The 22,903-nt window shown below is 39.1% G+C and overlaps 2 protein-coding genes across 4 annotated transcripts in view; both read left to right on the forward strand.

Moving 5' to 3' along the window:
* myh14 (myosin, heavy chain 14, non-muscle) overlaps positions 1 to 9,008 on the forward strand; it is a 41,098-nt gene extending 32,090 nt beyond the window's left edge. For 2 of the 3 annotated variants that reach the window (XM_049582706.1, XM_049582707.1), the window contains 3 exons: positions 1,532 to 1,640; positions 2,142 to 2,314; positions 4,812 to 9,008. In XM_049582706.1, coding sequence (XP_049438663.1) covers positions 1,532 to 1,640; positions 2,142 to 2,314; positions 4,812 to 5,001 — 472 coding nt within the window. In that variant the 3' untranslated portion in view covers positions 5,002 to 9,008. Of the gene's footprint in view, positions 1 to 1,531; positions 1,641 to 2,141; positions 2,319 to 4,811 lie in introns of those variants that run through there. The other variant, XM_049582708.1, reaches the window with a different exon arrangement.
* Positions 9,009 to 19,439: 10,431 nt separating this feature from the next.
* Positions 19,440 to 21,930, forward strand: si:ch211-120k19.1 (uncharacterized protein LOC563199 homolog). The gene is made up of 5 exons (XM_049583928.1): positions 19,440 to 19,544; positions 19,771 to 20,114; positions 21,227 to 21,297; positions 21,387 to 21,416; positions 21,541 to 21,930. The coding sequence occupies exons 2-5, from the start codon at positions 19,781 to 19,783 to the stop codon at positions 21,658 to 21,660; spliced, it is 555 nt and encodes a 184-aa protein (XP_049439885.1). The 5' UTR covers positions 19,440 to 19,544; positions 19,771 to 19,780; the 3' UTR covers positions 21,661 to 21,930.
* Positions 21,931 to 22,903: the final 973 nt, after the last annotated feature.

Below are 22,903 nucleotides of genomic sequence, written 5' to 3' on the forward strand. Positions count from 1 at the left end.
TACAAGTTACTTTATAATTTAAAGTAGGGCTGTCAGGTGGCTCAGTAGTGTGATATGCGGTATTCCTGTCACATTTTGTTGATTTTGCAAACAACTTAATTTATCCTGATTTTAGTGCTTTGTAAATAAGCTTTGTTATTAGGCTATCATTAGCTATAGTGTTGCTTAAAACAAATTAAATACTAGTTCATTGTAATAATTGTATGGGGCACAAATTTGTGTTTCCAAGGAAAGCAAGGAAATGGCCCGTCTCACTCTGTCTCTGATTGGCTCACTCTGACATTCTGACCCTAACTGTAACCGATCTTACCCCTCTTGCCTAATTCTAACCAATCCAACCAACAAAGGCAACGGGTCCTAGCCAATCATAACGAGAATAGGGCAGGTCATTCCTTTGCTATCCTATGAAATGTAAATTTGTGAGTGGGGCTCAGCTTTTATGATTTGCTTTGGTCATCTGGTTGGTATGATACAGAATTTTTGCAGAGTGAAAATGTTGGCACAAGGTAGAGTACTTTCTTTAGACGTGGGGAGAAAGGATGGACCCACCCGCCTGTGGGGGTTCAGTATTAATTCCTCCCCATTACTGTTGTTCAGTGATGTGACAGTGATCTATGTGGTATTTGTATCGACCCTCCTCCTCTGTGAGTTTACAGCTGTGTAAAAAAAAATGACAGTGACAAGCGACTGCAGCTTTTTCCACAAAGTTGAATATTTTTCAACTCTTGGAGACCCCCCCAAAAAAGCAAACGTGCATCGCTCAGTGCAGGATAGACACTCAGCACCTTGTCACGCTGCTGTCATTTGTAGCACATTGTAAATATACGTGGCACTCATTGCAACAGCCAAAAATTTAAAGCTGTAGTTGGTAACTCTCAGAAAAATAATTTTTTGTCGTATTTACCAAAATGGTCACTACATCCTCACAGTGATACATGAGACAGATAGTCTGTGAAAAAAAATCACGTTGCCTTCATCATGTTCCTTGCAGTGCACCTGAAGGAAAACAACCAAACAGAGCTGTGGAGTCTGTAACACAACTGTAAATCACATCAGTTACTGCTCTTGAACTGCGCTCATTCTGTCAAACTAGGCAGGTTCTGTTACTGCCTTTCTTATTTCTCACCCTGGATGTGTTCAGAAACGTATTTTAGTGTACTGTTTAGCTTGTTAAATGAGAAAATTTGTGACTTGGGAGCCATGTTGAAAATGTTCTAGCCAAAACAAAGCACAACCGGCTGGAGTAAACTTTGCCATTATTCCTACATAATCTTTGCATATCTTATAGTGGTTTGCTGCTATATTAATGCTCTGAATGTCACTTACAGAACCTTTAAGTAAAGTGTCTGAATACTTCCTCTGTCACTGGCACAGATAATACGTTTGAAAGAAATACCCTTTAAAATAAATCCTTTGTCCTGTGCCACCTAGACCGAGTAGAATATCCCTAAAACCCAATTAGCTGTTAATGTTTTATAAATGTCTTGAATTTTTTGATGCAACATCCCATGATGAACTTTCCATCTCTCAGGGAACGAGCCATTGCCAACAAACTGATGCGGAAGACAGAGAAGAAACTGAAGGAGGTGATGATGCAGGCAGAAGACGAGAGAAGACACGCAGACCAGTACAGAGAACAGGTAAGAAAATTAACATCATCCATGAAGAGTAATAGAGCCAGAGACAGAGCATTGAATAATCATTTAATGGGGGTCAGGTCAGCTAAGCTCACCGCTCTACTTGTGACCCAGAGCACAAAGAGAGTGTTGAAAAATCATCCTAAAATGAGTGATTTATCCGGCTCAGTCCAGCCTAATCCTAATCCCGCTCCGGCATCTGTGTGTTCATTGGGAGGATGGAGCGCATTCCACTCCGAAAAACAAATCCATCAGCCACAGCAGAGCCACTGACTCTCCTCCCAAAACATCATCGGTGATAATCTGCCAGGTTTAATCTGACTCCTGATCCCTATCAGTCGTCCTGTTCCCGGAATAATCTCTCTTTTTATATATCCGCCCCCTTCTCCTCTCATTCTTCCGATCTCCTTGTCTCACTCCGACCTCTGCATTTCACTCCACCCTTTTGCTCCTCCTCCTCCCCTCGATCGCTCCTCTTCTCTTCTCCCCCCTTCCTCCTCCTAGCTGGATAAGTCGATGGTGCGCCTGAAGCAGCTGAAGAGGCAGCTGGAGGAGGTGGAGGAGGACAACTCTCGCTCCAACGCCCAGAAGAGGAAGCTGCAGAGAGAGCTGGAGGAGCTCACCGACAGCAGTCAGAGCATGACGCGAGAGATCACGTCTCTCCGCAACCAGCTCAGGTAACAACTTGTGTGTGCGCACGTATTTTGAATGCTCATCATTTATTGTTTTTTTGTTTTTAACCCTCCATTAATTCTATGTGATTTGTTTTTGCTTTGCTCTTTTGTTGCATCCCTTTGTGTCCATAACACTGACAAACTGTCCATCTGTGTCCGTCACACCATCACTCAGCGTCCCTGACTGGAGAGGAGATCAGTAGGTCAATGTGTGTGTCATATTTTTTATTATTTGTGTGTCTGTCTGTCTTTAAGGGTGGAGGCTTAATGCACATGTACAAGTCATGCAGTACATGTGTTGGATGTTTTTATTGTTTACTTTTCTGTTCATTTCATCTGTAGTTACATAATATATGTCATGATTTAATGTTAATCTTTCCTGTTAAACTCTCGACCCCGGTGCTGTTATTATTCCATTGTTATCCTGCTGTTCTCCAAGAACAAATAGCACTGGAACAATCAGTTGTTTAATTGACTTGTACTGACAAACTTTAACGAGAAATTGATGAATAATTGAAGGAATTCATGAAGCAAAAATACAAGTAAACATTTGCTGTTTCTAGCATTTTAAATGTGAAAACATGCTGCCATTTTTGACAATTTTTAATGTTGTGGATCATTGTTTGGACAAAACAAGCAATTTAAAAACATCACAGAACTTGTGATCGGCATTTTTCACTATATTGGGTTACTTTTTAGACTGAAGAATTAATTTACTGATTGAAAATAATCAGAAGATAAATTAATGGTGAAAATAATTGTGAGAAGCAGCCTTAGTTTTAATTAAATTGCTGATCTACTGCACTGGGCTGAATACAAGACAATATAATATTGATATATATTTTCTCTGTTGGTTAAATTGTAAAAAATGGTGCTTGTATTTTATTCAGAGAGCTAATATTCTTTTGAGTTCAATGCTGGCTCCTACAAAGAGTGTTGCATTATGGGTTGCTAGGCTAGTGAGTTTCTACAAATCTGTTTCTTGTGTGTCTCTTAAAGCTAGTCAGTTCCACAAGTTTTAAGGAAGCCTAGTTCAACCTTCAGGTGTGTCTGATGGTTCTCAAAAGTGGTTTTACTGACTTCCTCATGAAAAAGTAAAAAATATAGTGTTCCCAAACGTCTTTGCAGAAACAGACAGAAAATAATTCTTATCATGTGCAGGTATGTCACTAAAAGACAAGCTGCACACATGGAGTTTAATAATCTGCTTTAATGGAAGGATTTAAGTTTTCATTTTCACAAATGAATAAACATTTCAGACATTAGACGTCTTAAAGTTTCAGTTAAGTAAGAGTATTTTTGGTTTAAAGACAACTGCAACTTTGTTTGTATAGTTTCTTCAGTAAAATCTGTTGACCTTTTAATTTCTTTTTTTTGCCCAGTTCACACCAAAAATTCACAACAAGACAAGTTGAAACAGGCAAATACTTGGAATGTGCCAGTTCACACCAATGCAACTAGATGAGACGATGTATCATCTCTATGCAACAACTCTCTGTACTTCTGTTCTGATTTGCAGCTTTTCAGGCTGATCTCGTGGCTGAATATAGTTTGTGGCTCCTTAAAATATGAATGAGGATAGTGGTAGTGAGATACTGGCTATAGCTGCATTTGTAGTAGTGATGAAAAGGCAAAAAACAGAAACAAAACGAACATCAGATGGACTGTAGTCATCATAAATAGGCCACAATAATTTATATAACAAGCGCCAGTTGATCAGTCAATGAGAGTGTGTTTGTGTGTGCCGGCGAATTGACCAGCTGGGTTGCAGGTGACACCATCAGCCAGCTTGAGTCGAGCTCAGATCAGCCAGTTCATGCTGCAACTTTTCTCTGCGACGTTCTAAAATAATTTAGTCTCGTTGCGAATCATTGGTCTGAAGTGGGCTTAAGTCATCATATTATATTGAACATTTCTGTCATCTCAGGAGCCTATCACCTCGTTTCTTTCTCCCAGGCCCTGTTGTCCTCATTTAACTTTAACTTAAGTAACTCTGAGTCCTCCTGACTGTGCGTCATTATTTGCTGCCTATGGCGTCACAGCACAGGACTCAAAACTGCTGCATTTAAAAAACAGTCTATACTTTGCTCCGTTTTTATCAATGAAAATACAGAGAGGTTTTAGTGAATTTTTCATTTTTTAAACTATAATATCCCTGTCTTTTTTCATCAGCAATATTGCTCGTTGATATAGCACCCGTTAGTGTTTAGCGACGTCTATGCTGTCTCTTCATCTTCTCATCTTAGTCATGGAAAAAAGGGTTGTTGTCGAATATGTTTAGTCATAGTTTTTGTTAATGAATTAACGGCCTTGGACGAATAGTATCTCTGAGGCTAACATCAAAAAGTCACTTTCTAAAATCAGGTGTTGGGAGATGGGGAGATGACTTCTAATCAGGGTCATCTCATGCTCAGAGAAATACGGTAGTTTTCCAGAGAAATGCACCCGGCTGGTCCACAACAGCAGAACAGACTGTAACTCTGTCTCTCTTCTTGTCCAGGCGTGCTCCGTTGCCCCTGGCGATGCGTGGACGCAGAGCGCTGGTCGACGACCTCTCATTGGAGAACTCCGACTCAGAGGAGCCCCCCGCCTCGCCGACCCCCTCCTCTGGACTCCCAGGAACCCCGACTCCCTCCTCTGAACACAGCCTGGACCCTCCGCCACCCTACAGCGTCAACAACACAGAGTGACGCACACACAGACTCAGTTACAAACACACACGCACACACACACACACACAAACACGCCGGCCTCTCACAGCCTCGACTACTCAGGAGTGAAGGAGTGACACACACACACAGCACGCAACAACTCTGTAGTTTATAAAAGTAAATTTAGGATGAACACATCAGGCGCTACAACTGTAAAACGACCTCACTGACAAGGTGTACAAATTTTACAACTGGAATTAATTTTTATTTTGTAACAAACTGTGACATAAAAAAAACAACGTTGGAAATTTCTACATGACATCGCTGTAATGCACTTCTGAGAAACTAAACTACATTTCCCAGAGTTCTGAGGGGAAACTAACTAATTTCACGATGCTGTACAGTAACTAGAGCGCAGAGAACAATACGGTGATCACGTCTTTTACATTAGGAGGTATTTAAAAGCTAAGCCATGTTTAACCCTGTGAAGAGGATTGAATATATATATATGTATATGTATGCAATCTGATTTTATAAAGGGCTGCTGGAGGGTGAAAATACTTCTAAGAAATGTTAAGACAATCTATATACATGTTACATAAAGCGGGAGAAGTCGAATAGACACTGGAACAATGTGATTTCTGACATTTTGATATGTCAGTTTTAACAGAACAATAAATGAGAGACTTTGAATAATTTGGCAAATAGAAAGGAAACAAAATGTGAAAGAGAAATGGCAACTAGTAACCAATATTTAATGAAACTTTTATTGTAAATGGTTGATCAGAAACTGGGAAACATTACACTAAGCTGTCTAATTTTCATATAATTTGTCCGAGCTGTAGAGACACAAACATTTGACCTTTAAAAAAAATTAAAGTTGTATTAAAAGAATAAATAAATCCTTTTTCAGTAGATTAGAAACAGTACGTTGTTAGACAAAGCAGTAGGTAGTGTTAGATAGTTTCTTTAACTTAAATCTTAACATATTGCTTCAGAAATTTGTATAATTTATATCCAATGTTAAGTTATTGATCGCTGGTTATTTTCTGTATGACTCTTCTTGTCTCGTGGGGAAGCATGTCAGTCGGATCATTTCTGCTCCTGCTGGCGCCGACGTCGACCTGAAGTGGTCGGTCAGCGTCACAGCGTGGAGTCTCAGAGGTAAATTTGCATTGAAGACCTTTCCTAGTTTGACCTGTAAAGGTCGTCGCTGGTGTAGAAAAGAAAATGTATGGGTTGTCGTCCACGGCAACGTAATGAAAAATAACCTGTGGAGAACTGTATTAATTGATCATTTTATCCAAAGCAGAACAAATTGTGACAATGGATCTTTTTTTTGTTGTTTTAGACTGATAAACACATCACATTTTTACTTCGACAAGCATCTTGTACATTGTAATTTTGATTTTTAGCGATTATCTGTGTAAATTATTGATCAAACAAAGCTTTTGTGTTTAACCAAATGGTGGGCGTATGGATGAGAAAAAGGGACTTAAATAAGTAGTAAACGTAGAGTAGCTGTAGAGTAGGTGACGTGAGCAGAGGCTGGTGGTGTTCTCTACTATCATCCTCCGCTGGATGATCTCCTCAGTAGAATAAACTCCGCCTCTGCTCGATCCCTGTGTAGAATAACTGAGCACGAGACTCAAAGCATTTTCAGAAACTAGTAGTATTAGATAAAAAATGACAATGGAGGCACTGGGGAATGAATTTTTATGAAGCAAACGGCAAGTAGAACAAAATGTAGATTTTTTTTTTTTTTCTACCCTAGCTATCGACTCGATGTGTGTGGTGTCGACCAAACACAATTAGCTTGACGACCCTGCTGTGAAACAGACAATGTTTTTGTGAAACCTGGTTTCAAATGTTTTTATTCTGGTGAAACATCTCCATTTTTCCTCAGCATGTTTTATTCACTGTGTAACAGACAGTTATTTTATCTCTGTTCATGACCTCCTTCAGCACCCGTTTGCCTGTCATAGCTTAAGGGCCGTCCAGGAAGTAAATGTGATGTTGAGATTTTGACGTAGAGACAAATAGCAATGTTTTAAAGACGTAGTTTACCACTTTGGGAAATACGTATATTCGCTTTCCTGTAGAGAATTAGATTAGAAGACAGACACCACTTTCATGTCTATATGGTAAATATGAAGCTACAGGCAGCAGCCAGTTAGCTTAGCTTAGCAGAAAGACTGGAAACAGAAGGAAACAGCTAGCCTGGTTCTGTTCAGAGGTGACAAAATCCACCTACAAACAGCTCAAAGGCTCTCTTTTACTCTTTCTTTTTTTTTTTTTTTTTAAAAGCTATGTCCACATGTATTCATATATTTTTGAAAATAGATATTTTTATCCTCCATTTTAAAGAGTAACTCTGTCCATGTGACATGTGTTTTACTAAATATCTCCGTCCACACTAGAATGCTAAAATGACTCCAAACACTCGCAGGTGTCAGCTGTCAACCGTCTCCTACGTTAATTTATTTTTATTTTATTATCATTATTATTTTTATTTTTTATTTTATTTTATTTTGTTTTATTTTATTATTTTTAAAGATATTTTTGGGGGGGCTTTTTTGCCTTTATTTGATAGGACAGATATAGCATGAAGGAGGGGAGAAGGTGGGGATGACATGAAGCAAAAGGCCATGAGTTTGAATCAGACCTGCCGCCGCTGCGGCAAGGACACAGCCTTTGTACTTGGGGCACCTGCTCTACCAGGTTAGCCTAGGGGGCGCCCCACCTTTGAAGGCATTTTTAAAAAAAATCTCAGTTTTGGTGACTTGTGTGTGGACAAGGCCAAACATGGACAAAAACATCTGTATGTGTAGACAGGGCCTCAGAGATGCTGACAGGTGTGTTTTGTTGCCTTTGTGCAGAGCCAGGCGAGCTGTTTCCCTCTGTTTCCAGTTCCTGTGCTAAGCTAAGCTAAATGTGTTTTGGCTGTAGCTTCATATTCATCTTCAGACATGAGAATGATTCTGATTTTCTGGTTTAACTCTCAACAAAAGAATTAAACAAGCCTATTTCTATTAATGGTAAACTGTTCCTTTAAATTACAAAGAATGTCACTGGCGCTTTAACTTTAAATTAGAACTCAAGAAAGATAAAGATAAATCACAAATGTTGCTCTGAATGTTTTCTTTATATTCTGGTTGTGTTATATTAGGATTGATGATCCTGTTGGTGTTTACCGTTTGATTACGCGCAGGGCCGGTACAGTTTTCGGTAATCAGGGCTGTCATCATTGCTCCATTCTTCTTCCGTCCGTTTTAGATTAATGGAATTATATTTTAATGAAGCAGCAATGCAAAGATAACGTGCGAAACAAGAACAATGAGCATGTACAGTGCTAATGTCCCTGCATCCATCAGACACGTTCAGCTTTTTATTTTGCCAGGTTCACCATGATTCACAGTCAGTGACCGGTGAAGAAAGATCAAGAGTTTGACTACTGACAACATATATGTAACGCCCTATCAAAGGGTTTTATTTTTTATTTTCTGTATGTACAATTCTTTTATTTTAGCAATTTAAGTTTGAAGCTGTGTTTTTTTTTTTAAAGATATTGTGTAAATGCTGCACTTTACACATGACCAGTGGAGATGAACGCAGCCGGACATTGTCAGCACGTCACGTCTGCTTTGTCAGGTTGTATTTGATCTCAAAGAGGCCGACATTAAGCATCAAGCCAAATGAGCTGACGTCACAAGCTGTCACTCTGAACTGTTCACTTCAATGTCGTGATCTCAGAATGTCGTATCAACGTCTAAACGTGGTGGCTTCGTTTGCGCCCTCATAGACCAAAATCTGAAGACACGTGGATTGAGCTGCTGGAGCGAGAACGGTTCTGTTCGCCTGTAGCAAAGAGACGAGGCCGGTGCTTCTCTAAGGTGTTATTTTTCTCTCTGTGTTTTATGGCTACTGTGGAACTTGAAACATTTTGGAAGAAATGTGTTTTATTGTTTTAGCCTTTTTTTGTTAATGATGCTGTAATTATAAAACATCTGACTGGGGTTAACTTTAATATATGTCGTTGGTTTTGATCTTTGTGTTTCTGTGTGTTTCTTTGGCCACATTTACAAGTACTTAAATATAAAGTGGAGGTATTTTGCTCAAGTATTTCCATTTTATGCCACTTAATACTTCTGCTCCACAACATGTCAGAGGAAAACATTGTACTTTTGGTAATGTAAAAACTATTATGGGTTTATAAAATGCTAATTTAAGTTTATTAAACTACAAAACAGCATGAAAAGCAGTTTAAATTAGCTTGACCAGCTTCAATTGTTGATGAATCAGTAATAATAATATCTTAATATACTGCATTATATACTGAAATAGCGCAACACTCACAGGGGCCATTTTAATCTGAATTATAATTTATTTTCCTTGATACTTGTATTTACTTATATGACATCTTCAATGATGGACTTTTACTAATTCTACTGATTTAATTGAGCATTTTATGATGCAGTATCACTACTTATAGGGCTCTTGATATTTTCTCCATCACTTAAACACACACACAAACACTAGAAAGCAAGAGTTATTAGCATTTTAACAGCATTTATTGTTTATATATTGGCATTATGAATATTTGTTACCACTTTAAACATTAATATTACATTAGGCAGTAATACCAAAGTAATCAGTGCACAGACTGAGAAACAAAAAGCTCATGTAACAGTAAAAAGCTTAAACACATGTACATATAAATGGTTTGGTGCATAATGGGACAAATAACGTTTAGATTGAGGATGTATTGTATATGATTATGTATATTATTTGCTGCCAGTCAAATGTGTTTAAAATGAAAAGAAGATGATTTAAATTTGTGGTTCAATCACAAGCAAAGTCATTTTTCGGGCCTCTTTGCAGCAAGGTGTCACAAAAACAATGAAACACAACAAAACAGTTGAAAATATTAAATGAGCTGCTACTACAGACACTTTACAGAATACAGCAGTCCTTAAAGATGAAACTAAGAAGTAGGTATCTGAATTGAAATGTGTTACTGTCATTTTACTGACAATCAAGTTGCCTCAAAATTGAGATGTCTTTCATGTTTTTAGTATAATTTTATATGCATAACATCCCCTGTGTACCTCCTTTGTTATGTCTTTTGAATCTGAAAGCTAACAGTTTATAGGCCCCTAAGGAAAAGGAAACATTTGGGTGTAAAGTGAAACAGAAAAAAAAAAAACAAGTCTCTTAAATGAAGTTTTTTTCCAGTATTTTATTTGGGAGGTCGTTTTATTTGTTTTGCAGAGAGAAGTTACAACTGTCATCATGTTCTTTGTTTCTTCCAGTTAACTTTAAGGTAAAGAAAAATCACAGTTGCTTTTATATTATTTTATATTTTCCAAATTTCACAGTATTACACCACACATTTATTTTTTACTTTTTAAAATTTTCTTTAACAGTAGACAAACAATACACTAACATGACATCACTCAAATAAACTTTAAATAAGTTAATTTACAACAAGGACAATAAATGTAACATCCATAGCAGAAAGTACAAAGCTTAAAAAATTTAATCAATAGGTGAATATGTATTTTTAAAAAAAATTAAATGTTACATTTCCTCCATGTATATGGCAGCCATTCATCAGTCAAACATCTCTTTCCTCAGTGTCTTATAATGCTATTTCCCATAAAATGTTCCTTAATAGAATAAATATCCTCCATTTTACCTGCAAGAATATATGTGATATGTTTTCCAAAACATCCAAATTGTCATAACCTGATATAACATCCTGTAAAGTTTTTCTGAGCTCAGATTGTTGGAACAACAGATTTTTTAAATGCATTCAAATTAAAGAATAAAACGCAAACGACAACTCCAGAAAAAAAATTGCTGTTGAGAAAAAATTTCTCAACATGGTACAGTTTTCCACATGTGTAACAAACCTCCATAAAAAGCATGTTCCCTAGCACTCCATTTACTTCCCGTCCTTTAAGATATCAGTGAATAGCCAGTCGTCCTCCTGAGGCGGTGTCGGGATGGGGCGATGCTCAGGATTACAAAGCGGGACAGAGAAAGATTGAGCGACGCCCTCGAATGGTGTAAAGTTTTGGATATTTTCAGGATGAACCAGCAGACAGTGACTCTCCTCCTGAAGATGCTGGTACATGTGCAGCTCTGAGGCGTTGTAGTCGTAGCTGATGGATGTCTGGAACTGGTTCTGGATGATGTCCGTCTCTTGGGTTGGCTTAAAACTGTTAAACTGTGTGTCTTCATTTTGTCTTGGCGCCTGCGAGCTCCCCTGATTACTCTGGAGCTGGTTTATGGTCGATCCCTGATCTCCATGACAGCTGTATTCATATCTGTACTCACCCGTCTCACAGCGTGGATCCTCCACCTCAGGTCTGTGGCTGAAACTATGAGACTGATCCGCAAATCCAACATCATCAGCACAGAATTCCCGCTCGGCGTCACCTTGGCATGCAATGATACTTTCAATATAAGCGTCTACGTCCACACAGCCTCCAAACTCCTTACTACCAAAAAGATCCATAATATCTGTCCACTGACTCTCTGAAATGTCAGCAATGCTCTTCTGCGTGCAGGTCGAGACGCCTGTGAACATCTGGATCGAGAGGTCGCACAAGTCGAGAGACAACGGAGAGAGCTCTGGAGAGAAGGACGGAGAGACGTCCACAGTTTGGTCGAACTGGATGAAATCCTGCTGAGTTGTTTGACAGTCTTGTGCAAGGTTGTTGGCCGACTTCAGCTGACCTTCATCATAACACTCCGCATAAAAGAGCTCTGCCTCAGGGTGATAGTCGAAGGCTTTTGGGGAGCTTGTAGGTGTGACCTTAACCAGTTTGTGGTGTCTTGTCTGTGTCTCTTTTTTCTGTCTCTCTTTATTCCAGTTGTTTTTTCTCGTGGTGCAGGTGGAGGGCTGTGATTTGGGGTGTCGTTTCCAAAGATGTCCCAACTCCAGCTGCTTCTTTTCACTGATGTCAGCTTCATGTGAGCCAACAGAGACGTCACTCCTACACTTAGAGATGCCATCTGCATCAGTGTGAGCGTTGCATTTATTTGAGTCTTGGGAGGGTCGACCTGACTGCTCAAGTGTCTCTGGCTTCTGCGATGGCGGCGACTTTGAGTTGTTTCCCGCTTCTCTTAAATACAGAGCATTTGCCAGCTGGTGGTTTCCTGCTTCGATGTCTGCAAACTTTCTGTTGAGAGAAACAAGCGAGATGAAAGATGACACTTTGAACAACAGTAGTTTTCATGTAACCTCAAAGGATCAGGTCGACACTTTGGGATAAACGATTATAAACTTTCTTGCAGAGAGTAACCGCTCATTTCTCCTTTTGCATATTGAAATAAAGAGGTTCATTTCATACGTTGTATTCGTCACTGCCCTCATACTCCCATGTGTCCTTTATGTTGGCATAGATACATCCAATAGATGGCATGAGAGAGCAGAGTCAAAATTGTGGATGATGTCATAACAATGTACCTGTTAACGGAGGTAGCGTTGTAAATGGTGGTGGTCTGTGAGGCCATTAAATAAAACCTGACACGTGGACAGAGAGTTCTGTTCACTGTGTCTCCAATTCATTTCAGTCTGCCATTTTTAAAATGTCTTTCATGTCATATCTAATTTGAACTACTCTACAGTGCCCCCATTATCTCTGGTGGTACTGCACCCTTTCGTCTGTATCAATAAGCCCTCAGAAAACGTGCATAAATACGAACAAAATAAATCCAGAGTACGGACAGAAGGCTCCATCTGTGCGAGAAATGTAACTACTGTTGAGCGTAAATGAGCCATTAGATGAAAAGACATACGCCACTGTCATGACTGTACAGTATGTTGAAATGAAGCTAAGTCAGTTAGCTTAGCTTAGCACAAAGACTGTAAATGGGGACATGGCTAGCCAAGCTCTGTCCAGTGGTTACAGGGATGTTGGACTATCTCTTAGCAGGGTGTAGTGACACTCTGGGTTGTCCGTTAGCAGCATGGTGGTTTTGTCAGTGTTTATGCTAAGCTAAGCTAACAGGCTGCTGGCTGTATCCTCGTATCCACTGTACAGTTAAGAAAGTGGCAGACACATTCTCCCCTAACTCTTGGCAAAAACATTATTTCCCAAAATATCAGACTTTGACTTTAAAATGAAGCAACGTGTGTAGGCCTTCGTGAAAATCGCTGAGATCAAAATGACCCTTCTTTTTCTAATTTTTTTTTATTCTGAAGTGTTTTAAGAGGCCTGAAGAGGTGAAATGTATGGTGGCTAAGAACAGCCGTGCTTGCAGGTATTTTTTAACGCCATTATCTTGAGGTAACGAAGTAATTAACTTGTGTCTTGAGATGATGGCATTAAAAAAACATGATTGCCAGCATGGCCGTTACGACAGAGCTTATTTTCTTGTGATCACTGGTTTATTTCTTAATTCTCCAGAAGTGATAATCAGATAATTCATCACAAGAAAATGATTTGTTTTCTTGAGATCAAAGGATAATTACGGAGTTCTTTAAAATGAGTGTCTGGTTCATTTAATCACTTGATTTCAGCCTTCAGGATCGCTGTCATGACTGTCGAGGAGGATCCTGGTATAAATGTTACAGATGCATCTCTAACAGAAAGTCCCAATGGAAATTCTGCCTGTGTTAGTCCTTAATGTACAATCTGACGCACTGATCAGTAATGGGTACTACTTTAATCTGACATTTTCATCGTAAATCAGTTGATACAGTTGTCAGAAGGCCATCTATGCATGCTGCATCCTGATAAGTAGGCTAGCCTAATAAGTGGAAACAACCTGTTTGTGATAAGAGGATGATCATCTCATTATCTGCAGATAACAAAGTTTGTTTTCTCAAGGTAACAAAATAATTAACTTGTGAACTAGAGATAACGGCATTAGAAAATAATAAGTGCAAGCACAGCCTATGTTGGTTTCCATACACTGTGTCCAGTGTCACAGAAAACATTGAGAAAGACCTGTAAAAATAAACATACTGCTGTGGGACAGATTTTATCTGTAAAGTATCAGCTAGTGTTTTTCTGATGCTGCCACACACCTCTGGATCATGTTGTGCAGGAAGCGGCGGTGGTTGACCTGCCGTTTGGACGGCCGGTTCTTCCTGGGTTTCTGCAGAGTCCTCATCATGTGACCCGCTGCTGAGGTTACAAAGGTGTGGAGGTCACGACCCCACGGGACCCCTCGCTCCAACCCGGGCTCAAGAGTCACAGAGATGGACGGTCGCATGTCTGGAAGAGAGAGAGATGAAGAGTGGGAGTCAAGAGATGTGTTCAAAGAGAGTGAGACAAGTGAAGACATGAAGGTGAGGAAAGACAAATACTGTGATGGAATCAGATCAAGTGACGTGAAAATCATCTCTTTCAAAGCCATGGACCTTGATGCATTTAAACGTTAATATTTATTTATTTATTCATATTATGAGTAAAAACAATGTTAATGAGCTGAGGAGAAAGCACAGGACAGCTCTGTTTGGAAAAAACAAAACAGCTTAAAAATGTTGTGAGTTTCAAATGAGACTTTCATCTTAACTACAATTTTTAGGTACTTGGACTTGATTATTTCAATTTTTGCCACTGTATATTTGAAAGTGCCCCATGATAGAGTAAAATGTTCTACTTTGTACACTATTACATTTATTTCACAGCTGTAGTTACCAGTTCAGAATCACAGTAAGGTTTATGACCAAGTTATTTTTCACTTAGAAGGAATTTGTCTTGGTGTTTGGTGCTGGAAAAAAACATATTAGGATTAAATAAAAATAAAGACAAAGTACTGCAACAGCCAAGGACATGAATAGAAAATACAAAAAATACAGTAAAAAAATTATAAAAGTCTGAAAAATATTATAACAAGACAAATATGTATAATATACTGTAGCTGTTTTAGAATGAAAAAGCTGTTCGGTTTTGTGCACAATAAGGATGAACATGGGTATATATAATAAATATAATGAAATATATAATGCATGCGTGTATGTGTGTTATGCTCAATATTGCAATTTATTACCTTTTTTAACTGAAATGTCCCCAAAGGAAAACTTTGTCAACATCTGTTTTACCTAATAAGATAACGTTTTCAGTGCGTTCATCTCACTTCAAAACTTTAATTAAAAGCCTAGTCCCTTTTACTGGTCCGGTGTGGCATCACATTTTGGCAAATGAACACTTGTCTCAATTAGACATCTGGTCTGGTTGCCAAGCAGTTCATTGTTTTATATAGAAGTTATTCAGATGTATAAAACCAGGTTGTTGGCTACTTCAAATTGTGCGTCCATTCCTGGATTACCCTGTAAGTTATTCATATTCCTTTAGTCCATCAGGGTCCTCAGATCAAAAGAACCAAAAGGGTTTTTCATAAAAATTCATCCAAGTTGTGTTTAACAGGATAAAGCCGTGTTGTGTCGGTATGCTGGGTGCTGTAACTCTCTCTCTGATGTGCTATCTGTCAAAGCTAGATCAAATGAATGATTCATAATTGATATATTATCTGAAGCCTTATTTTTACACAGGTAATATTTATCACAATTTGATTGTATCACTTGATCTTTGCTGAGCAACAGTTTTGTGTGAAAGGAATTAAAGGCCTGTCCCAAATATAGGCCTGTTGATTTCTGTGATTTAAGAAAATAATATCCCGGCTACTAATTAAGGTTTTATGTAAACCGTTTGTATTGCAGAAAAATGTATCTAGAGGAATGAAAAAAGCAATGAATTTTATTAATTAATCAAGTAGGCTACCAAAAGTTTAATTTGTATTTCCATTGCATTAATACAAAAATATATAATAAAAACAAAAACTTGTGGAGTCCCTGTCTAGATACAATATGGCCACATAACATGTCGCATTACTCTGCTGTATTGATGTACAAAACCCATGTTGATCTTACAAAATACAATGCACTGCTATGGCTCAATCTACCCAACATTACAGTATACATGGTAATACAGAACGCTGCTTACACATTATTGACATACCAATCTAATAACACACACATAGATGGTAATATAACACCAACAGGAGACATTTTTCTGGTAATACAAATGTACTTTTACGTAACATTTTGAATGGAGTGTTTTTACATTGTGGTGCTGTTGCTGCTTACTACAACTGTGACTTTTGCTCAGATAAAAGATCTGAATACTTCTCAGCCCACTGCCTATCATAAGTCTTACAGTAGAGGGTTGATGCATTAGAAACAAACAAACAGTACCAGCTGTTAGTTTTGCTCCATTCAGTTCAGCTCAATAGAAAAATAAAGAATAAATAAAGTCATGTTTACCTTGTTCCTCGTAGGGCTGCAGTGTGTCTTCGACTCTTCCTACCAAGGAGCACTGAGGACTTGATGGAGGCGGGCTGCCTCAGAGAGAGGTGCAGTAATTTAATTGCTGATGTATGTCTCTGCGTGTATTGTGTGTCTGTGTGTGTGTGTGCAAATTAAGTCAAGTGACACAAGCGCTCAATGCAAATGCACAAATTCCCCCTGTTTTTCTCCTCCAGCAGCTTGAATAGAAAACAACTTGACAACCTGATAGTGGGAGAGGAAGTGAGACACGATGAGAGGCTCTGAAAAGAAAGAGGCAATTATCTAAGAAGTCAACTGCTCTGGAGGTGTGTGTGTGCACGTGTCTCCATTGTGTGCCACACCAAAGGCAGCTTGTTAAATACTGGCTGACACAAACGCACCAGTTGAGGCAGTTAAAAAGGAATTAATTGATCAGCTTAAACTCTGGACCTCATTATCACATTCTCAGAGGGAAGAGCTGAGGTGGTTGCTACTGGCTTTAATTGACCTTTGTGAGTCAATAACACACCTTCCACATGTAGAGTTTTGCATATCTATGGCAGCAGGTGGGCGGAGAGAGGCCGGCCGTCTCACAAAGATACAGAGGACTAAATATCAAAGTGTCACGTGCAGCTTTTAATTGTTGCTTCCACATTTTACTATTTAAAATGAGCTCATCCTGACTGTCATTTAAGTGTGATTTGGTGTTTTCTTACAAACAGAATCACATTAACATATGTCATCTTGTTCTTCTTCCTACATGGCTTTTGTTACTGGTTACAGGTACATCATGAAGAACTCATAACAGTACAGAGATATTCTCATTTTCTTTTTTAAACACTTTATTAATAGAGATTTTTTCCATTTATCAGACAAGACATTAATACCCACTATTATCTCAAGGTACAAATATGTACAAAGAGATAAAAAACACTGGAATGAAACAAAGAAAGTGAAATAACCAACATTATCCAAAAAGGACACATCGCAGTCACACAAAATAAACCAACCAAACAAAAAACCTTTTGATACCTGGAGTGACATCACCTTTTTGGTACTGCGTTCAGACGCCCCTCACAAGTATATAAACCTTTAAATCCTTAGCAAATTGGTTTGATTTTTGTTTTCAAAAACATGGGGAAAAAAGGCAGTGAGCAACCTGGCAAGAAATATTCTACAAACTGTAAGAAGTTAGAAGATCTGTAAAAAAATTTTTTTAAATGTGCACAAAACTATTTATAATTATCATAAATATATGTTTTTTAATTATTTCACAAATGTATTATTATTGTTAAGGTCATTCCCTCGTTTGTTTTTGTTTTTTAATTGTTCTTTCTTTCTTTTTTTTGCTAATTTTTTGTAACTTTTGATCTAATTTCCTGCTATTTTAGGGGCCATTTCTTCTAATGTTGCTCGTTGCCTTCTTCACATGTTTTAGAAGCAAATCAAGCCACTTTGCTCAGGTTTTAAAGATTTAAGCAAACACAGAACAGACCACCTATCGAGGGATGAGTTCATAGCTCCAGGCCAGTTTATGAATGCCAGGATTGTAGCATCTCTTCATGGAGCCGCTGAGGGTCCAACTGATTTCCAATTTTTACACATCAAGAAGTTTTTCCAAGTTCCTGTAAATCACCTGAAATGCAAATGACCCACTTTCCCCAATTTGTGTCCAAAATATTTCCTATAAATGTCTTTGCACACCAGCTCTGTATTTTTTTCATGTGATGGTTTTGCAAGAAAAATAAGGACCTGGTGTGCGAAGGCCTTTATTCAAAAGATGGATCAACTTTTCCATCAAACATGTTTCCTTTGTTTTTCTGGAGGATCAGCTTTACACCAGTTTCTTTCTTTCTTTCTTTATACTTAAGGAATCCATAGACTGTTGCACAAAAGACCTTAGCAACCAAAGGAAGGTAAAAAAAAAAACAACCTTAAGGTACCTCTGACTCTCTTAACTGCAACATGGCCAAGTTAATGGTGATAAATGGAAGAAACTAACAGAAGAGTGTTCTGCGACCAGGAGAACACAGTGGATATGTTTTGATTATACCCTTTAGATTTGACTGAATTAATTTCCGTTGCTCCTTCCTACTGGTATTTGGGATCAAATTTACTTTGTAGTTTGTGCTTTTTATGATTGCATTCCTCCAACAGTATAATCTTTTCATATCTGACCAAAATGGTTTTCTCGTCTTCTCTTCTCCTGCCATGTTTATGGCATGTTTTCATGCAACTATAAGCCAACTTTGCAAGACGATAACAGCCATCACAAGTGTGAGTCCAAGCAAACAAACCATGGAAACTTTTACCGCTGTGAAATCTCTGTGTCAGCACAGTATATGAGTTTTTCCTTAACTAAGGAAGCCTTTTCAGGGATTCTGTTCAACTGTGTAAGTCTCTCAGCCAAGGAGAAATTAAACCTTAGGTGAAAACTTAAGGTGTTGTTTGAAACCGGTCCGTGGTTGCTTACAAAGTCCCAGAGTAGCTTTAGTTTAGGGTATAGTTTGCCTCCAGGTCACCATAGCGGGTTTGAAAGACTGAGCTACATTCTTCCAGCAGAATTAGTTGTAGTATATTGTGTTACACATATCTCGTATTATTCTTCATGTAGCTTTTTTTTTTCCAGGGCTTTCGACTTTTGTTAAGACCCTTTATTGTGAACACCTTTCTGGCCTCTTTCATGCAACAGTTCAACGTACTAAAATTAAAATTTTGTGCATCTTACAGCCTTTGACTCAAAGCAGGAAAGCATTGCTGCAGGAGTGGCGTCTATTTATAGTGACACCACATGTGCGTCTGAGCAGAGAGCCGCACAGCTAACTGTGCTGTGGTCTCAACTTCAACACTTCACCAAGTGAGAGAAATCCGTGGTAAGTGACATTCACTGTTTCATACAGACGTCAGGGAAAATGACTCAAGTGATTCTTTTTTACATGACAGCATGAAAGAAGTCACTGCTACTGAAGCTTCAGCCACTTGAATCATCCTCCATGTGCATTCATTGGCAGGATGTGTTTCTCACAGCCTCTCCACAGTCTGCTGCAGATTGTTGCTTCGTCTGACGCTTCCTTCACATCCTCCACATGTGGTGTTTTCTCAGACTCTTCTCCAGCCGGCTGATAAAGCTCTTATCACACTTGTTCTCTGCAACAGTGGCAGAACTTTGACCCGGTGAGAAGTCCTTCATCTCAGCTCCTCCTGCTCTTAGTACAACAGAGCCAATCAGAAAATAGTTTTGTGTCTCTTTGGCTTTGAAAACATAAGGAGAGGGTGAGAGGAGCTACGCTGAAAGGTAGGTTTGAGTGATTCTAAGGTAGAAGACATGACTTAGTGGTTTGAGACACAGAAGTGATTATTTCCAATGTACCATTTAGACCATTATTAGTAAGTGAGACACATTTTCAAGTCATTTCCTTAGTACTTGTTTCATTTGAACCTGTGTTTAAAAGCTCACCTCACTTAACAGATGAAGCAGTAGCACCCAGTGGCTTTACTATAAATGACTTGTCTCTGATCAGATCTCTCACCATGAACCGGGCCTGGGCTGCGTTCAGGGCTCACCCGTACATCAGTAACGTCCTGGGATACACAACGCTGTTTGCCTCCGCTGACCTCATTCAACAAAGCGTGCTGGGTGGGAAACACACTGCAGGATCTGCATCAGAGGACTCGGCTGGCATCGACTGGTGTCAGACGGCTCGGGTGGCGACTGTCGGCTTCTGTTTCCATGCCAACTTCAACTACCACTGGCTCCGTTGGCTGGAGAGGATGCTGCCTGGAGGCGGAGTGAAGGCAGTGACAGGGAAAGTTGTGGTGGATCAGCTGGTCGCAGCTCCTCTCACCATCAGTGCCTTTTATATCGGTAAGTGTGTCAGAAAGCCCATTTAAGTCATGTTTACTCAAAGTATTAACCCTATTTATTTACTTTACCTTCACAGACCCGGCTGGTGTAATATACAAAGTCCTCTTCATGTGATTAAAGGGACACTTCCCCCCAAAATCAAAAATACATATTCTTCCTCTTACCTGTAGTGCTGTTTATCAATCTAGATTGTTTTGGTGTGAGTTGCAGAGTGTTGGAGATATCAGCAGTAGAGATGTCTGCCTTCTCTCCAATATAATGGAACTAGATGGCACTCAGTTTGTGGTGCTCAAAGTACCAAAAAAATACATTTGAAAAACTCAACAGCAATGTCTCTCTCTAGAAATCATGACGTGGTTACTCAAGATAATCCACAGACCTTGTTGTGAGCAGTTTCATGTAGGAACTATTTTCTCTCTACTGAACTACACCTGCCAACTCGCTGCACAGAATGAAGCATATACTCATGGTAGAGAGGCTTGTGCTCGTGACAGCATGAGAGAGGTCTCTAAGATTAAAATGGTAAATTTACGAGAACAGTCCACAGAGGGAGTAAGACATGGTGGGTAAATGGGTCAAGCACAGGACTTTCACACAGGAGACTGGAATGAGTTCTGTATGAGTCATTGTCGGCTTATTATCTTTAAACTTAGCTGACTTATTATTTTCAGTGTTTGGGATGTATAGAGCTCCCAAACTCACACAGTGTAAAAAAACTTTTGCATAAAAGCTGAACAGACCCGTTCGTATTAACGTCAGGATGCCCAGAAATGTACACCCAGGTGTAAATAGCACTGTTGACTACGGAGGCCTGGGTGTAAATAGAAACTGCCTTTTAAAAAATGCTGGAATCTCAACTAATATTTAAAATAAATATATATATTTTTGTATATATTATATAATATTTTCTGTCTCTTTGTGGTCATTTTGAGTCCTCCTGGTTGGTGCGTGGTAATTTGAGTGACAAATTGCAAGTGGAGGCCAGGGGACCCCTGACACTTTGGGTCCCTCGGCCTGTGCCCAGCAGGCCTGTTAAATAATCCACTCATGTTCCTGATGATGGATCCATCAAAGCATCAGTCAGTCATATAATAGCCACGTCTACGTTTCAGGTTTAAGCTTACTGGAAAACAAAGATGACCCGCTTGAAGACTGGAGGCAGAAATTCTGGACATCTTACAAGGTACACGTTGCCCCTAATTTTATTCCTAAAATGCCATGTATTAAACATTTCAGTCTGTCCATAAATCTATCCTCTGTTCCTCTCTTTAGACCGGAGTGGTATACTGGTCAACAATGCAGGTGAGGCATTCTTGTATTCATCCCATCATCAGCCACTTACTGGCACAGATTCACAGACATGTACACATGCTGCACATGCACAGATGCAGAATGACACATTTTTATGTCTCTTCCACCGTCTCAGGCCATGAACTTTGCCTTCGTCCCCCCTGTGGCTCGGACAGCGTTTGTGGGAGGCATTGCACTGACTTTCACCATCTTCCTGTGTCACCTCAGGCAGCAGAGCGGCCACAAACTGGAATAAACTTGAGATCCTCGACTCAATGATGCAAGTTTTTGTACTGACTGTCTGTGACGTTAGAAAAGGCTTATTTAAGGGAAGAATTCAGTTGCACAGTGATTACATTTACTGAGAAAACAAAGGAGGATTCCTAAATAAGCTAAAGGTCACGTCTCTGTGAATCAGCTGATTAGCCCACATCGGTTTTTGTTCAGCTGTGATGAGTTTCAACTTCCCCATCTCCAAATAAACTACTGTATCCAAATGCAAATTACAATGATGCAATAGAGTTTAATCCCTCTGTTATTCATGTGGGTGTAATCTTTTTCTCAGAAAACAGAGAACAACTGAACCGTTAAATCCTCATTTACTGTAACTGCCACAGTTTCAGTGCCTCTTACACTGCAATAACTTGATGTTGCCATACGTTTTTTAACCAATAAATGTAAAATGGGTGTTGTTTAGATAATTTTATTTGTTGTTTTTATTCTATTTTCAAATGTTTTATCAGGATACAAACTGTATAATTTTGCAAATAGCTGCTTTTGGCATTAACACCTTGAAACTTCATATTTTTTGGTACATCTCTCAATATTGTGGCAAGAATAGTATGCATTTATTGTACTACACTGTGTGTGGTTGTGTGTTACAAAATGTTATTTACTGCAGTATACGGAGTTTGAAAATCTGTCCATCTGATTTGGAATACATTGAAGTTAAAAAGCAAGACCTTCCCCAGCTTTATTTATATTTTTGTTGGCCTACTGGGCACAGGTCAGATGGCCCAAAGTGTCAGGGCCCCTCTGGCCTTCACTTGCAAAATGTAATTCATATTAACACGTACCAACCAGAAAGAGACTCAGAATGACCAAAAAGAGACAAAAAAATCACAAAGAGATGCAAAGGAACCACAAAGAGACACAAAATGAAGATGAAGATGTATAATGATTACCAAGAGATGCGAAACAACAACAAAAAAAGGCAAAATCACCATGTGTCTTGCTCCTGTGTGGGAGAGGTGGTGAGGCCTGTGGCATATCTCGCCCAGGGGCTCATTGTCTGACAGTCCACCCATGCCTTCAATCCTCCCTTTGTCACTAAAGAATAGCCCACAGCAACAATCTAATTATGAATAAAGACGGTTTACAGCCACTGAATTTGAGAACCAAACGGGCTCCAGCTCTGCTGCCGCTGAGGGGCTGAGTACTGCAATATTTTAATCCCACGTGAAATACATACATTATTATTAAAGAGAGCAAGAGGTGAG

Source organism: Epinephelus fuscoguttatus, linkage group LG8 (genome assembly GCF_011397635.1).
Source record: "Epinephelus fuscoguttatus linkage group LG8, E.fuscoguttatus.final_Chr_v1".
NCBI lineage: Eukaryota > Metazoa > Chordata > Actinopteri > Perciformes > Serranidae > Epinephelus > Epinephelus fuscoguttatus.

Bases quoted from the DNA above. Each gene is read 5' to 3' on its own strand.
- si:ch211-120k19.1 (XM_049583928.1), top strand. From the start codon at position 19,781: ATGAACCGGGCCTGGGCTGCGTTCAGGGCTCACCCGTACATCAGTAAC. The intron at 20,115-21,226 runs GTAAGTGTGTCA...TCTACGTTTCAG, and splicing joins CATCAGTGCCTTTTATATCG to GTTTAAGCTTACTGGAAAAC. The intron at 21,417-21,540 runs GTGAGGCATTCT...CCACCGTCTCAG, and splicing joins TATACTGGTCAACAATGCAG to GCCATGAACTTTGCCTTCGT.